General features: G+C 31.3%; 2 protein-coding genes across 5 annotated transcripts in view; one reads left to right on the top strand and one right to left on the bottom strand.

Annotated features, from left to right (window-relative positions):
• The window catches only part of LOC123011542 (serine/threonine protein kinase OSK1-like), a 249753-nt gene extending 237814 nt beyond the window's left edge, over positions 1 to 11939 (top strand). For 3 of the 4 annotated variants that reach the window (XM_044409022.1, XM_044409024.1, XM_044409023.1), the window contains 7 exons: positions 8359 to 8547; positions 8667 to 8979; positions 10850 to 11313; positions 11368 to 11463; positions 11509 to 11630; positions 11679 to 11782; positions 11831 to 11939. In XM_044409022.1, the coding sequence (XP_044264957.1) occupies positions 8359 to 8547; positions 8667 to 8979; positions 10850 to 11313; positions 11368 to 11463; positions 11509 to 11630; positions 11679 to 11782; positions 11831 to 11851 (1309 nt within the window). In that variant the 3' untranslated portion in view covers positions 11852 to 11939. The remainder of the gene's footprint in view (positions 1 to 8358; positions 8548 to 8666; positions 8980 to 10849; positions 11314 to 11367; positions 11464 to 11508; positions 11631 to 11678; positions 11783 to 11830) is intronic. The other variant, XR_006413153.1, reaches the window with a different exon arrangement.
• Positions 11940 to 14161: 2222 nt separating this feature from the next.
• On the bottom strand, positions 14162 to 16322 carry LOC123010824 (nucleoporin SEH1). Its single transcript, XM_044407970.1, has 6 exons — positions 15495 to 16322; positions 15289 to 15445; positions 14977 to 15238; positions 14693 to 14926; positions 14484 to 14641; positions 14162 to 14429 (listed from the first exon to the last, which is right to left on the bottom strand). Exons 1-6 carry the CDS (start codon positions 15603 to 15605, stop codon positions 14245 to 14247), a joined length of 1107 nt encoding a protein of 368 aa, XP_044263905.1. The 5' UTR covers positions 15606 to 16322; the 3' UTR covers positions 14162 to 14244.
• Between the last annotated feature and the right edge of the window lie 9 nt (positions 16323 to 16331).

Raw genomic sequence — 16331 nt, 5'->3', positions numbered from 1 at the left:
AAAAAAAGATTATTAATTAATTGTTTATACAGGGTGCGTCAGAACTTGCGCCCCAGAGAAAATTTTCAAGGAACACGGAAAAAATGTTTAAAAAATTCTATCTGTCAAAAAATTTTGACATTTATTTTTTGACATTTGACATTTTTTTATGTCTATTTAATGATACTGATGATCTTGTATATGTTTTTTTTACAATTATTTAGTAAAGGTACAAAAATTTTGCCAATAAAAGCCTCAAATAAGATTGAACAGAGTTACAATTTATGATACAGCTTCCTTGTTTGCTCTTTTAATAGCTTATAGCAAAANTGATCTTGTATATGTTTTTTTTACAATTATTTAGTAAAGGGACAAAAATTTTGCCAATAAAAGCCACAAATAACATTGAACAGAGTTACAATTTATGATACAGCTTCCTTGTTTCCTCTTTTAATAGCTTATAGCAAAAAAAAATTGGAAAATTATTTTTCCAGCAGAAATAAATAGAGTCAAAGTACAAAATTTAAACCCTCATAACTTCGAAATTTTTATAGAAATTTTTTTTTTATATTTTTTCCATGTTCCTGGGAACTTACCTTATATGGCATTTTTCTCTGGGGCGCGAGTTGTGGTGCACCCTGTATTATGAGAAAACATAGTAACAATTTTCTTTTAAATGAAAACATACCACAATGAATTGAATAAACTACCAAAAATAAATTAATAAATATTTAAAAAAGGAGCGATGCCAAATTATTTTTCATTTTAATTAATTGTTTAAACTTTTGAGATTACCATATACTAATATTTTTTCTTTATTGAAAAGGTTTTTTATTTATTGTTTTCCCTACTTCCAATATGGATGCAGTCAATGTTTTTTTTTACATTCAGTGAACTAAATAACTAAATACACCACCGATTAACATTAAAAATTAACACTGATACTTAAAACTAGGCAGATTACTGAAAAAAAACTCTGTAAAACAAAGTTAATAAATACAAAAATTAAGAAACAACGTGGAAAAGACGGACACAATCAGACGCCCATGGTATCAGCTGATTACACATTTATAAAGGAGATTCATAAAAGGTTGTAAAAGGTGTTTTCCTACGACCATATACGAAACTAGATCATAACGCACAATTACATATGCGCGAAAATTGGCAATATTGTACAAGATCGAAAACCTGTGCGATTTGTTTTCGCACTGTGTGTTAGAAATCTAACGCACAATTCACATTCGAATGTTTTGTATTTTTTCATTTAACGTATTTTTTTTGTATCCATTATAAAAAATAAATCGTTATTCAACGTATTTTTGTATCCACTATAAAAAATAAATCGTTATAGTCGTAGGAAAAATAGTGTACAAAACTTGCAGGAAAATGTCTAACGCACTCGCGGCTAACGCCTCGTGCGCAAGTTTTCCGCTTGTGCGTTATTTATCACTTTCTGTGCTCGTTATGTAATATACTATTGCAACTCGACCAAAAAACTAACTTGCCGGTTTAATAGGGCACGCTCTCTCCAGTTGTTTCTCCCTCCACGATCCCTACTCAACTTTTTCTCCGATATGACACGGATTAATAAGCCGATGTATTAATTTTAGAGCTTTAAAATTAATGCATTACTTTTATGAAATGAAGAAGCGAAAAACAAAAAAACAAAAACATACGCCAGTTTCTTTGCTTTATTGCAAAACTAACAGAAAAATGTACTTTTTATAAGAATTTGTGCTTCAACAAAACAGATTAGGATTATTTCAAAATAGTAGATTTACCAAGGTATTTTTGCCCAGTATTGTAATTGTAACCTAAAAAACACACAATGCACTGTAATTTATGTTCTCTTAATAGGACCCCTTTTTTATTAAACAATCCAGAAGAGTATTGCAATATTGGTATTGAAATTAGTTGATATACCTCAATAGTCCACAAATTTACTGAAAATGCACCTCCGTCAGTATAAAATTTTGTGTTTTTGGAGCAGTTCAGTGGCGCGTGACAGAGAGGACACGGATCAGAGAAACGCGCAAAATCGTTAATTACAAGTAGACGTGTCTGCAATCACATCTGTTGGTTGTAAACGGTTCAATCCGTCCGGAATAAATTCAGCTTTAAAGTTGGAAACATTGGTTGGAGGCTGCCAATAAAGCTGTCCACTGTTGCAGTGACACGGTAATACATGGCCCAACATTCATCACGGATGGTGGAGGGGGCCCAAATGAAATGAGCAATAAATAAAATGCTGTAAAGTCCGGTGGTGGTCATCTATCAGCACGACGCTGCGGTCGCGGCTACCCGCCATCGTCCGGAATCAACGCCGCGTGTGTCCTACTCGTCGCACTGAAAAATTCCGGTACAACTCGGACGCATTTTTAACTTACCATCTTTCACTGACACTCTAAGTGACACTTTTGTGTGTGTATATAATTGACTGAAAAGCTTTTGTTCTTATTAGTATTTTCTAAAAAAATAAATGTAATTATTGTTAATAAAAAAAGAAAACCTTTTCTAAAAGGTACAGGATGCTGCATTTTGGATGTCCGAATAGGGAATCTCCGAAACTAAGAAGTTTAGCCAAAAATGAATGATCCTGGGGCTCATTTTTTAAGAAAATGATATTGGTTAAAACCTCATCCCGCTATCGTATTTTGTTTTTGACTTGTAGACTGTAATGCCTATTTTTATTTATTCTTTAAACTGGGCGCCCAAAAGTTGGAAAAAACTATTTGGAGATGTTATCCAGGTCTACACTAGATAAAAATGCTTTTCCGACCAGCTTTTATACAGTGGAGAGGAATGGGGAGGTTCGATTTAATTAAACACAGGTGATTGAAAACAGAAATTTATTTAGTAACTATAACAACATATCAAACAAGTAATTTTACAAACAAACTTTAACTTGGACCTAGTGAACCCTAGCCCTCGAAGAAGAGATCCTCCGCGGGTAAATTTGAGGGGAGAAGTCCCGTCGGTTGTTTTCCTGAAGAGGTCCAGGAAATGATACTACCTGGAAGAAGTCCCAGATGTTAAGCCCTTACCACGGAAGAGATCCCGTGGCATGTGTCCAGTGATGAACTCGGCTCCCAGAAGATCTCCTGGAATAGGTGTGGTTTAACAACGGAAGAAGGTTCCGTCGACCGTATTCTTCGAAGATGTCCAAAGAGTACAGTCCTTCAGAAATATTCTACCAAGAGAGGTCTTAATGATTTCATCCGAAGAAGTCCGAAAGGAGACTCAAATGAATCTGCCGCTGTGGCGGCCTGTGCTCCTTTATATACCCTTTGAAGTCAGCATTCCCATAGTAACAAAACACTTTGTTTATATGTATTTTTATTGATTAATCTCAGTGCACCTCTCATTGGTTTATTTTTTTAGCGGTCCTTTTAAATAAAACACAAACACAACATATGATTTATTCAAAGAATTCTTACACCATTAAATTAATTAATTGTTTGGAAAATATGCTACACATATTTATAACACCAAACAAATACTAAATCCAAAATTTTATTACAAGACAAAAATTGACGTTTTAGCAAAATCTAAAAAAAATTCTGGTTATTATATGAAGAAAATACGGATTTTAAATAATGTCATTATACAGGCACTTTTCTACGTAGAATTTAATAATGCAATTAACAATTTCTTTAGTAATTTGTTTCGCGGTAATAAGATAAACATGTATTTTTTTTAAAGGAAGTCATAGGTGGTTATGGCAATTTTGAAAAACTTATTTTTTTTTCTGATACAAAGCTATGTATGTATGTATCAAGTACGCAAAATAGGGTTTTAGGGGACGAATCGTAATTAATGACGAGGCGCCGTAGGAGCCGAGTCTTTAATGAGAGGAGTCATCTAAAACCTTTTGCGTACGTGGTGCATACAAGATTTTTTTGTTACTAATTAAAAAAATTTGGTACGCTAGTAACTAATTTTATTTTTACCTAAAATAACTGTTTTGCGTACTATTTTATTGAGTCCGGAAAAGATTCAAATGAGTCCGCAAAATAGCTATTTTTGGGAGCGTATACAAAAAAATATATTTTATTTGACACAAAAATGACGATATAGTAACTATTCAAATACCCAAATTCCCTTTATATGGAACATTATCCTACCTCCATTAGACCATCAAAAAAAAATTTCTAAGTAATTATGTCGACTGTTGACACATTTGTTTTTCTTATTTCTGGATTTTTTAAAATATGTAATAATTTTATTCTGAGGCGATCGCATTTGTGCGTTACTTCTAACGTATTGTATTTTTTTAATTTTTATAATTTTATCTATTTTTCAGTTTACAATACCCTACACATTTTAAGTGAAATTGTTTTTCCATGGTGAATTACTATCAAAGAAAATATTTATTTCATATTTTTTTAAGTATAATTATAAAAAAAATCTGTTACAAATATAATTGTATATGTACAGGGTGATTCACGAGGAATAATGAGCCTGACCAAATTCTCGATGCAACCAACATTACATTTGTCGCAAAGCAACTTGCGAAATGTAATGGTGGTTGCATCGAAAATTTAGTCAGGCTCATAATTCCTCGTGAATCACCTTGTATTTTTTATAAAAAAAAAAATCTTTTCAAAATTGCCATTGCCACCTACGAGTTCTATAAATACAAGTTTATCTTATTAAGGCTAAACAAATCTGTAACTAAAAAAATTGTTAATTGCATTATTAAATCCTACCTAAAAAGTGCCTGTATAATGTCTTTATTTCAAGTCCGTATCTTCTATAATGGCTATAATAACGGAGATACGAATTTTTTTAGATTTCGCTAAAATGTCAACTTTTGTTTGTAAGTCAAAAACAAAAGACGATAGCGGAATGCGGTTTTAACCAATATTATTTTCTCAAAAAATAAGCCTCAGGATCACTCATTTTTGGCTAAAACTCTTAGTTTCGGAGATTCTTCATTCGGACATCCAAAAAGCAGCTTTTTGTACCTACATAAAAACAAAACCAGCGTCTTTGTATGTCAATTCACATAAACTCCTTAATAAAATAGGTTAACTATACATACAAAAAAAAAAAAAAGATACAGAGAATCTCTGTTTAAGTAAACTTGGAATTTTCTCCTTTGTGAGTACGTTTTCACGTACTTCGTATTGTAATGCTGAAAGAATAAGAGCATCTATAGTTCCTAGCGAAGTAATTTAATGAGTCGTATGTTTAAAAAAAGTTAAGTGTATGTCTAATGATTAAAATAATATCCAAAAAAGTAATGAAAAAGACCAAAGTTTATGAAGTACTCGTAATTTACTTAAAAATTAATTTGTGTAATTTATTTTCTTTGTTATTATGTTTACAGTTCTGGTTCAGACATTATTATGGAGTAGAATATGCAAAATCACACACTAAATGTTGTCTTGTTTTTTACAAAAACAATTGATTATATATATTTTGTATAATTTTATCACAATATTCCTGCTGCTCGGCCTTGAACAATCGAACAAAACAGGATCCATAGCCTCAAAGTAAATACTTTGCATAATATATTTAATAAGAAATTGTAATATTCTTTGTTTATGACAGTTGTTAAGTCATGAATATATTCATACCGACGCCAGGATCACAAGACGTGGTATTTTATGCATACTAGAAACGTTCTTTTTTTATATAAGTTTGTCCTACATTCTTGATGTCTCTGTTTATTATACTTCTTGCATATATACAGCCCCGGTAATAAAATATTCCGTGCATTACACAAGTTGAAAGCGACGGATTCTCGAACACAATTGCAATCAAGCTCCCGGATTTAATTGCTAAAATATTCCTGCCAGTTCACCGTAAATTCCGAGTCGTAAACGCTCGTAAAACCCACTTTTCTCCTATAAACAATATTATGTGTTTTGACCGCATTCGACACACTAGCCAAAATAGAAATGATCACTCTGGAAGCAAAATGTACGAACATAAAACTACACCACCTGTCAATATATCACACTGAGAAACGGCTCGGAGAGTTAAGGCTAAAGGGGAACATGTTTTAGTTTGTTGCTAAAGCGGCAGATGGTTCTCTTTAACTATTCATCTTTTTTATAATTGGAAAAAAGTTTCGGGCATAAAATATTATTTGAAAACTCGCCAACGTAACACTTTTTTAATTTTTGTTTTTTTTTGAAAAAAATATTAAAAACAGATATAACAGAAAATATTTTTGAAAAAAACAAGGTAGGGCGACGAATCACCATTTTTACTGAAAAGAAAAGTGTTTTTATTTTTGAAATTCGATACAACTACCACTACCCAAGAATACGGTATTTTTAAATAAGGCAAACTCTTATACCAAATTTCCCGAGGTCAGTTTACATAATTTAATTACAAACAAATATTTGAATTCGCGATTAAGTTGACATGTGACAATAAAAAAAATCTGGAATGAAGTTCACCCTATTATTATTATTATTATTATTATTATTTTGAGGAACCAATAATTGGTCACAATATTGCGTAAGTGATTTTTTCTCTTAGAAAAAAGCTAGAAAAAATAAAACGTTACCTATTAGAAACGACCAAGAAGACTACGGAGAAAACTGCAAACAACCCCATTTGAATTCAAGTATTCTCAAAAAAAAAGTTAGAGATTTTGTAGCAAGTTTGAATGTAACAGAAGAGAAACGAGACTTTATCGAAAACGCTACTACGGAACAAAGTGGATCTGACAGTTGGTTTAATAAAAGAAAGTATAGAATCACCGTCTCATAAATAGGAAAAATAATTAAAAGAAGAAAAACCAGTTCTTGGGCTCCCTTAATTCGATCGTTTCTATACAGTGTCCCAGGTTTTGGGGCCGGCGCAAAATAAATATTTCTAATTAATTAAAAAAATTTTGCTAGTGCAAACGTTAGAGGATTATATAGACTTCAATTTGATGCTTTAATATTGTTCAACATTTTTAGCGTAAGTCAGTGGGACTTTAAAAAAAAATTGGAAAAAAAAATAATTAATTGGAATCTTTTCCATATGATAAAATTGCTTGATTTTTTCTAATGGTCACTATGAAAATTGGATAATGTAAAAGTTGATAGATTTAGGGTAATTAACATTTTAATATTGAAAATTGGGAATTCTGGAAATTTATGCCCAAGTTTGGGATGATGTGCTGCTAATGCATTGACAATAGAGTGGAGGATTCACAATAGAGCTTGGGTACGTCATAAATGTCATTGCAGAACTTTTTCTTTTCTCAAGAAATTCTGGCCTGATCACCAATTACCGCAAACCTCCCATAAATTATTCCAAGTTTCAGATTTTCAATATTAAAATGTTAATTATTCAAAACCTATCAACTTTATCATTATTCTATTTTCACAAATACCACAGACAAAATTCAAAGAATTTTATCATGTAGAAAATATTTTAGTTTCCTTTTCCTTTCAGTGTTCTTTTTTTGCAAAAAATAAAATCATCGAAGAAGCCATAAGAGATAAACCTCATTTTTGTCTAGACAAAAACGATAAATTGAAAAAACAACACGATTATTATTACCAGGTCCAAACTCAATTACGGGTCACCAATAAAAAAATTGTGATTTTATTTTATGGGCAGAACAAAATATTTCTATTGATCGCATTTTTCCGGATCCCAAGTTATGAGAAAAAAAATTTACCCAAGATAAAATATTTTTACCAAAAGGCCTTAGTACCAGAAATACTAGATCCTAGGCTATGCAAGTCAATGAAAATAAGGAAAACAGAAAAAGAATAGAAAAAAAATAGCGTTTTATTGATTCTAATTTTTTTTACATAGAAAAAAGTTATGACATTTATTTATTACATTCTGTTCCACTTTTGTATTTTTTTTATTTGAATGTAACTGAACTCTTCTCTCCTTCTCTGCCAAATTTTTGTTGCAAGTAATATTGCGACCCTGGTGCATACTCTAACAAAACGCGCATCTTTCACTTCCAGCTTTCAGCTATTTCAAGTTTTTAGGTATCCAGAGGGCGGCAAATTTTGTCAAAGTGAAATGAATATTCGCGTTTCATTAAAAACTAATAATAATTTTTTCAGTTTTTTGGTCGCATTCTATTCGTATCATCACAGTACGTCTTTCCCCTAAGCGTTTTTTTTTATATTATGAATATGTACTTATATAAAATTTGAATAAAAAAAAGTTAAATCATTTTTTTTCAAAAAAAGTGTTAAGTTGGCGAAAATTCTAAATGTCTTTAAAACTGAATCCAATTTTATGATTTAAAGTTGGATCAAAAACATCGCTAAAAGTAAATTTCAATATACTTGTCTTTGTCGCACACTTGGTTTAACTCTGTCGTCCCCTTTAGCCTTAATTTTCTACTTTAAATCTCCTGAAAAAAAAATAAAATTTATGAAAAACTGTGTAATTCAATTTCAGAGACCTCAAGATGGAAAACGTCATGCTGAATTCCTCTCAGACTCAGATAAAAATCGTAGATTTCGGGCTGAGCAACGTCTGGAGCAGCGAAAATCCTCTACGAACACACTGCGGGTCCCCGGAGTACGCCGCTCCGGAGCTTTTCATTGCCGGGAGAGAGTACGGACCGGAAGTGGACCTCTGGAGTCTGTTAGTGAATCAATCATCAAAATCCATTGCCGATTAAACGTGTCCTGTTTTCAAAAGCGTTTTTACGCACTCTACTTCCATACAAAATCCAACATTGGAGACTTACGTTTGCATTACAGGGGGATAATTTTCTACGGTATGGTAGTGGGACAACTGCCCTTTGTCGGGGGAAGGAAAAATCAACTATCATCGCAAGAACGCAGAAAACGACTCGTGGCACAAATCAACAAAGGGATAGGGTCTTCTCAACGCCAAGCTTTGGCCCCCTTATCGCCCGAATTTCGTACAATGTTAAATAAACTTCTAGCACCTGAACCGATGAAAAGGATAACAACGAAGGAACTTATCATCCATCCGTGGATCACGGAAAAAGGACGGAAATGCGTGCAAATTCATCCTCTTAAAGAGTTAGATGACGATACACGAGCTCAAGTTTGATATGATTAATTACACAGGGCGACAAAAAAAAAGTCATGTCATGATAACTTGACTAATTTTATATCATTTCGTTCGTCTCAGTGAGACAAATCAAATGCACAAAAAAAATTAAGTTCACACACTTTAAACAAAATAATTTTTTTCTAATTTAAATGAAATTAAAATACTTTAACTTTAAAAAATCATTACTCAATAACTATTAGGCCAATTTCCTTCAAATAAAGACCATTCTAAAGGGATGGCCTTGTCCTTTAGAATGATATAAAATTTGAAATTGAATATTGGCAAACTTTTCTTCGAACAGTGTTCGAAGAAGTTCGAATTAAATCGAAGTAATCTAAGAAAAACCCTACGAGTATTTTTTTTCTTTCATTATTACCATCGTGTAGAGCATCTCTTTATTAGTTGTAATCCAAATTTTCAAAAGAATATACCGATTAGTTTTTAAGATATGATTTTTTGAAGTTAAGGTTTGCTATTCAGGTTTTGCGCCATATAGGAGAAATGCATGTTAATCTTACTTAAAATTGCATTTTTATAAAAGTATTTGTTTTAAGACTCTTCTTTTGCTTAAAAATGATGAATTGCACCTTTTTTGTTCTAATTAGAATAAACAAAAACTGTTTGTTTACTTAAAACAAATAAATAGTACCTACGTACTAATTAAAGCAAATAAAGAGATTTTTTGTTGTAAAAATGACCACTGATCATTGAGCAAAGAGGATCTAGAAGTTTAAGGCACGAGCCTTAAATATAAGGGCAAATCTTTTTCACATCAAATCACTTTCCATTCAGATTTCGACTTGTTCACTTTGTTCTAGCTTTCTGAACTTTTTTTGAAAATGTTCTGAAGAAATGCTTTCTCATCACTTTCGAGTGATGTTAAATAAGTCACCTGATTTATTTTGTTGGTACATTCTACGATTACCTTCAGTTAGCTGGTAGGTAGTAGTTGTTGTGATAACAGTTGCACACGAAGCAACTGATTTATTGCATTCAACATCAGTGGAAAGTGATGAAAAAGCATTTGCTGAGAACATTTTCAAAAAAAAGTTCAGAAAGCTAGAACAAAGTGAACAAGTTGGAATCTGAATGGAAAGTGATTTAATTTGGAAAAGATTTGTTCTTATATCTAAAGCTACTGCTTTAAACTTCTAGATCCTTTTTGCTCAATGATCATTTTTAGAACAAAAATACTCTTTATTTGCCTTAATTAGTACGCAGACATTCTTTGTTTGTTTTAAGTAAAGAAACAGTTTTTTGTTTATTCTAATTAGAACAAAGAAGGTGCAATTGACCATCTTCAAGCAAAAGAAGAGTCTTAAAATAAATACTTTTATAAAAATGCAATTTTAAGTAAGATTAACATGCATTTCTCCTATATGGCGCAATACCTGAATAGCAAACCTTAACTTCAAAAAATCATATCTTAAAAACTACTCGGTATATTATTTAAAAAATTTGGATTCTTACTAATAAAAAGATGCTCTACACGATGGTAACAAAAAAATACTCGTAGGGTTTTTCTTAGATTACTTCGATTTACTTCAAACTTCTTCGAACACTGTTCGAAGAAAAGTTTGTCAATATTCAATTCCAAATTTTATATCATTCTAAAGGGCAAGGCCATCTCTTTAGAATGGTCTTTATTTGAAGGAAATCGGCGTAATAGTTATTGAGTAATGATTTTTTAAAGTTAAAGTATTTTAAATTCATTTAAATCAGACTTTTTGAAATTTTTTTAGTGCATTTGTTTTGTCTCACTAAGAGGAACAAAATGATATAAAATTTGTCAAGTTGTCACGACATGACTTTTTTTTGTCGCCCTGTGTTAGTTGATTACGATTTGTGTAATATTTTTTAGATGAGTAAAAAGTTGGGTGAGTTGTTTCAAGTAGACGAGAATGCGGTCACAACAGAATTACTTAAAACTCCCTACGGAAGATTAGGTGGAATGTATAATATTTTGTACTATAAACACATAAATGAACATTTTAATCCTGAACTTATTGCAACTACAATACAAAATTCAACGCCGGAAACAGTTTCTGTTAAACCAAAATCTGCTTCATTAGCAAAATCGCAACATACCCTTTATAACCAATGCATTGTTTTATTAAATAAAGTTTCTAAACAACAAACAGAAGCCAGATCAAAAACTGCAAATCCTGCACTAATGCTCACAAAAAATATCGCAAAACTTTCACGACCGAAAGCTGACCATTCAAGAATTCAATCAGCAAAACCAATTTATTCAAAAACAAATTCTATAGTAATTAACCGAAGGATTAAAGAAGATGCTGTCAAAACATCAAATTCGGCTAAAAAGTACAATCTTCTGTTTACATTTGAAAAATAAGTTTTTATTTGTGCTTTTTATAGAGCAACATCTTCAAAGCTCCAAATGAATGACACAAAACGACGTCCTGCGACCACAGGAACAACACGTCCTGTTTCAAAACCGATAAAACGTAGCAGGTAAATGTTTATGGGTTAATAATTTTTTTGAAAAATGAAAATTAGTGTGTCACCAGCAATGCCACCGATGTGCAAGTCAAGCAACCGAGAATTTCAACGCCGCCAAATATGCCTAAATCCAGCAGGAATGGGAGACGCGATACCCTTAAAAAAAGAACCCTCCAATGGTGGGTAAATAACCCCGCAAAGTATAAAAGTGTTAAACTGTTTTTTAGTTGCTTTGCAAAAACAGCGATCCAAGGATCCTCTAGTTAATGAGCCGATAGCGCGTTCCATTGCTGGATATTTGATAAAAAATGTTCCAGATTATATCTTTAACGTAAAATGGAATTTTCTTTAGACTGTGTTTGTTTAATATTTATTTTAGTTACAAACGATGCGGAAATAATGCAGATGTCGCATCTAAGTAGGGATTGTAAGTAAAACTTGATTTCCTACAGTGTGAAAAAATTGGTAAATAAAATTATTTTATATTATTTAATATTCCTTTACCCTTTTTTTATAAAATTTTAGAGAAAAAAATGCATGCCCATGTATTTCATTACCTTAACAAAATTTTTGTCATTTACTTTTAATTTTGTTACAAATAGCTAGTTTCTTCCATTTTTTATATTTATTTTTATTACTTCTAAACAAAGCAAAACACCCAAAGTGGTAAATTTAATGCTATAATAATAATAATAATAATAACTAATATTATACGGTAGGTATGTCCCCAGATTTTTTATTTTTTTTATTTTACGCCAACACTGCAAAAGAAAAACATTTTTTGCTTCACCTGAAACCAGTAAGTCTGTAACTTCAAAAGTTCATTATTTTCACTCAGTGGAAAGAAAATTTAATTTTTCTCTTGATTTTGAGCTTCTAATAACTAATGATACTATAGTCTACAAACAATAACATGTTTAATATACCTTTAATCGAATTATTATTTTTATGTTAACTTACCTTTAATTCAACAAAAATAATTGCTAAATTTTTCTATTAAGTACGTCAGATTTTTTGTTAAATACGATAATAATATTCCTGCTTTCTGCACAAATGCCTCCGATTTAATAAAATTTATTTAAATTCAAATTGTTGCTGAATTATTGCAAAATTATTACCATATGGGTCTAAATAGGTCGTAAAAACATTTCACTCGCATTTGAACTTTTTTTCTAAAAATTTAGGGAGCATGAATGAAAACAAGACGAGCGTTTTCATCAAGGTCTGAAGGGTTTTCAAAGATCGACACGAAGGTTTTTGGGATGAAAATATATTAGTAGATTTCTGTTGGATTGTTATAAAGAAAACTGATCCAAAAAAAGTAAAATAACTCATTTTTAATTTGTTCTTTGGCGGTTTTTGTATTTTTGTTTATTACATATTTCTTAAACGTAACGTGGTGAACTTTTTTAAATAGTTTTTTTTCGAACTTAGTGCCTCAAAATCTACAAGAAATTATAACTTTCAGCTAAGGTATAAAAATCGTGTAAACTAGCGTAATTTTTTTTCTGCGTTTTAAATCCCATCACATTGGCGTTTAATTTTTTTGACAACGATGTTGTTTTGACAGATGAGTTAACGCAACTTAAATAACAAAAATGTTTGTAAAAAAACATAATTTTAGTAAATGGCAAGTCAAAAAAACAGCCTAAAAAAACAGTCATTTTTAACAAAAACAATCATTATTCAATTAATGAATTAATTGTCAAAGTGACATCGTTGTCAAAAAAATAAAATCACCAATGTGATGGGACTTGCAAAGCAAAGAAAGATTAGTATTACAAGTCCAAAAGTAAGAAAAACATTAACTTTTCTTTCTACTGAGTCAGAATAATAAAGTTTTAATTACAGATTTGCTCGTTTCAGATAAAGCAAAAAGAACCCTTGCTGTTAAAGTGTTACTTTATCTACTCAAAAGAGTTTTTAAAGAAATAGTTTAACATCGGCTATAGAAAAAAGTATTTCCTTTATATTTTTGGGCGTAAAATCGAAGGTAAAAATTTTTTTCCTTTTAATTGGCTGTTATAAAATGTAATATTAAGTTCAGAATTTTGATTATAAAAGAAATAACTTGATAGAAATTGGCAAAATTCACAGTTTATTAAAGAATTCTGGCATAACACTAGTTCTACAATCTTGATTTTTGAAAACTGTAGATAAAGAACCTTAAAAGTCAAGTCAAGCTAAAAATGTTTTTCCTTTGCAGTTTTGGCGTAAAATAAAGGTAAAAATTTTTTCCTCTTGTAAACTTAATACGGGAACATACTGTATACTTGCAAAATACATTTCTTAAATAATTTATGTATTTGTAATTTGATAATTGAGCAAGCTTATTTATTATAATCACAATTTAATGTATACGTTATAATCTATGCTCATGGAAGTAATTTTTACAAAGACATTTTTCGGGTCCGGACCAACTTCCTAAATAAGGGTTTTTCGACATATTACCTGCTCTCCAACTAGTTAGTCTGAAACGCTATTACGAAAAAGCGCAGCTCGAGTACAAAGTTAGACTGGTAAATAGTCTTTCCCCGGGTGTACATTAGGCGCAAGCCTCGTAAAATTGTGTGAAACACTCTGTATTAGTTTATAAGACAAAAAGTTGTAAACAATTTTTCCGAAATTTTCCAATGATTAGATTAGTTCTTTGTACAATACTTTAAATAATCGTTAGTTTTAGAACAGACAAAATTATTAAAAATAAGAAGAGACTAAAAAAATGTTTATTACGTAAGTATTGTATGAAATACATCCCGTCTCATTTTCGTTCTTATACCTATAGTAAAAAAATTAATGCCAAGGGACATCCCTTGGTTGAGAAATAGCACCCAGTTTAATATATCTAGCAGTCTGTGATGCACTTTGAACTTGTGGTCCTACTGTTGAAGACACTGACGACCTTTGGCCTTCATTAGAGACTTGTGAGCCATCTCCTCTTAGTACTGCTATTGGCTTCCACGAATTTATGTAGTTCACTGCAAAAAATTAGTAATAAATTTTTCCAGTAAAAAAAAATAATTAATTTTTACTTTTGAACATTCTGACACAACCATCATCGCCACTTGACGCCAAAATCGTTCCTGTAACATTCCAACACACTCTCCAAACAGTAGATTCATGATCGTCAAATTGAGCAACAATTTGTGCATCTAATTTTGTAATAACATTTTGTAAATTAGGGTTGTCACTAAAAAAACCATGTTATTTAACTGAATTAACAAAAAAATAAAAAACTTACTAAACATGTGTTAAATTCACAATTTTAACATCTTTGGTAGCAATAGCTAAAACATGAAAACTGCGACCTAAGTTAGGAGAAAATGAGATATCATAAACGGGATCAGTAATGTTTGTGATGGCATCCATTTTGGTCCACCTTCTACTACTCTCACTATAAACGTAAATAAAAACTTTGACTCCATTAGCTGGATTTGGGTCATCGCTTCCAACAGCTAACATTAAAGGATGCATTCTGAAAAATTACATTTACAAACTATTTTATACTATTTCACAAAAAAATACTTTGATAAACTAGGATTCCAACTTAGGCAACTACACGGCAATTTACATTGAATTTCATATTGTAGGGTCCACTGACTCAAATTCAAAACATCGGGCGCTTCATAAATCCTTATAATTCCCTCAGCTGAACAAGTCGCCAATTGCAAACCCTGTGTTTTTGGTCCAAACTTCACATCAGTAACTGAAGTTCTTGAATCCACTAAATTTGTCCTGCGGACCCAATGCCTTGTACCCCTTTCGCCAGGACCGGGAGTTTCACCAACTTAAGTAATACTCTATACAAACTTATTTAAAAAAACGTTTCAAAAATACCAATTTCTTCCCAAACTGCAGCCGTCCTATCAAATGAACAAGTAGCCAAAACCTGGCCAAATTCTGGATGGGCCCACGTTACTTTCCAAACGGAACCACTGTGTGCTTTCCAGCTTGATGTTAACGTCCACTTGCCGTCGATATTTTGGTCCCATACCTACATTTTTTAAAATTATATGATGAAATACAAAATGAGAAATACTAACCTTAACGTATTGGTCGCTGGAACAAGTAGCCATTCTTTGGCCATAAAAATCATAAGCAACATCATGAATTAAGTCCTTGTGTTCAGCATTAATTTCCTGAGCTTCAAACATTTTCTTTTATTTCATGAAATAACTGATACAAACATAACCTTAAATTTTTAAAGCGTCAATTCTTGCGCACTAGTTTTGCGCAGAATGTCTATTTTGCGGTAGAATTTTCATATCTAAATCACAAACCACATACTTGGTCTAAGTTGTATGAAAATATTAATACAATTTCATTAACAAATTATATGACTATTTTTGTTCCCCCTAAAACTTACTAAACAAACAGAAATATTTTTTTCGTTTTATCAATTAGGTATAGATCAGGCCCATCATATTTAGACCCAGTAATGCCAGATTAGGGAATTTTTCCCTAGTTCTAGGGATTTTTCTAACAAAAAGGGAAAAAGGGATTTTTTTCAACTTTTTTTTTATAATCTAAGGATTTTTTACATTTTCAGTAAAAACATCAAGATTTTATAATTTCTTTCACACTGATGGCACAGTTTAAAAAACTGCAAAAATTTTTAGTGTGAATATTGTAACTTCGCCAAGTTAGAGCATTTGTAAACCCTGTTCATAAATTAAAGAAACACAACCTGTTGCATTATGTTGGTGAAAAAAATAAATCCCCTATGCAAGATTTTCACACTGTTAGGTTGGTTGCAAATTTGCGTCAGATTTGAAGTTTTTGACTTTCATGTCAAATTTCATCAAAATTCAGTTTTGAATATTTATTTATTCCGCACTAAAATGCCTCGAAAGCAAAGAAATTTGCTCAACGCAAAAATG

Source organism: Tribolium madens, unplaced genomic scaffold, assembly GCF_015345945.1.
Source record: "Tribolium madens isolate multiple individuals breed KSU strain unplaced genomic scaffold, Tmad_KSU_1.1 Scaffold_91;HRSCAF=231;Tcas5.2_LG7, whole genome shotgun sequence".
Lineage (NCBI taxonomy): Eukaryota > Metazoa > Arthropoda > Insecta > Coleoptera > Tenebrionidae > Tribolium > Tribolium madens.
This window is presented reverse-complemented; position numbering and strand designations above follow the sequence as displayed.

What these genes read in the sequence shown, in the direction of transcription:
- LOC123010824 (XM_044407970.1), bottom strand. Translation starts at nt 15,605, where the DNA reads ATGTTTGAAGCTCAGGAAATTAATGCTGAACACAAGGACTTAATTCAT. An exon ending in TGCAGTTTGGGAAGAAATTG is followed by an intron (nt 15,239 to 15,288) that starts GTATTTTTGAAA and finishes GTATTACTTAAG; the next exon opens with TTGGTGAAACTCCCGGTCCT. An exon ending in TGGAATCCTAGTTTATCAAA is followed by an intron (nt 14,927 to 14,976) that starts GTATTTTTTTGT and finishes GTAATTTTTCAG; the next exon opens with AATGCATCCTTTAATGTTAG.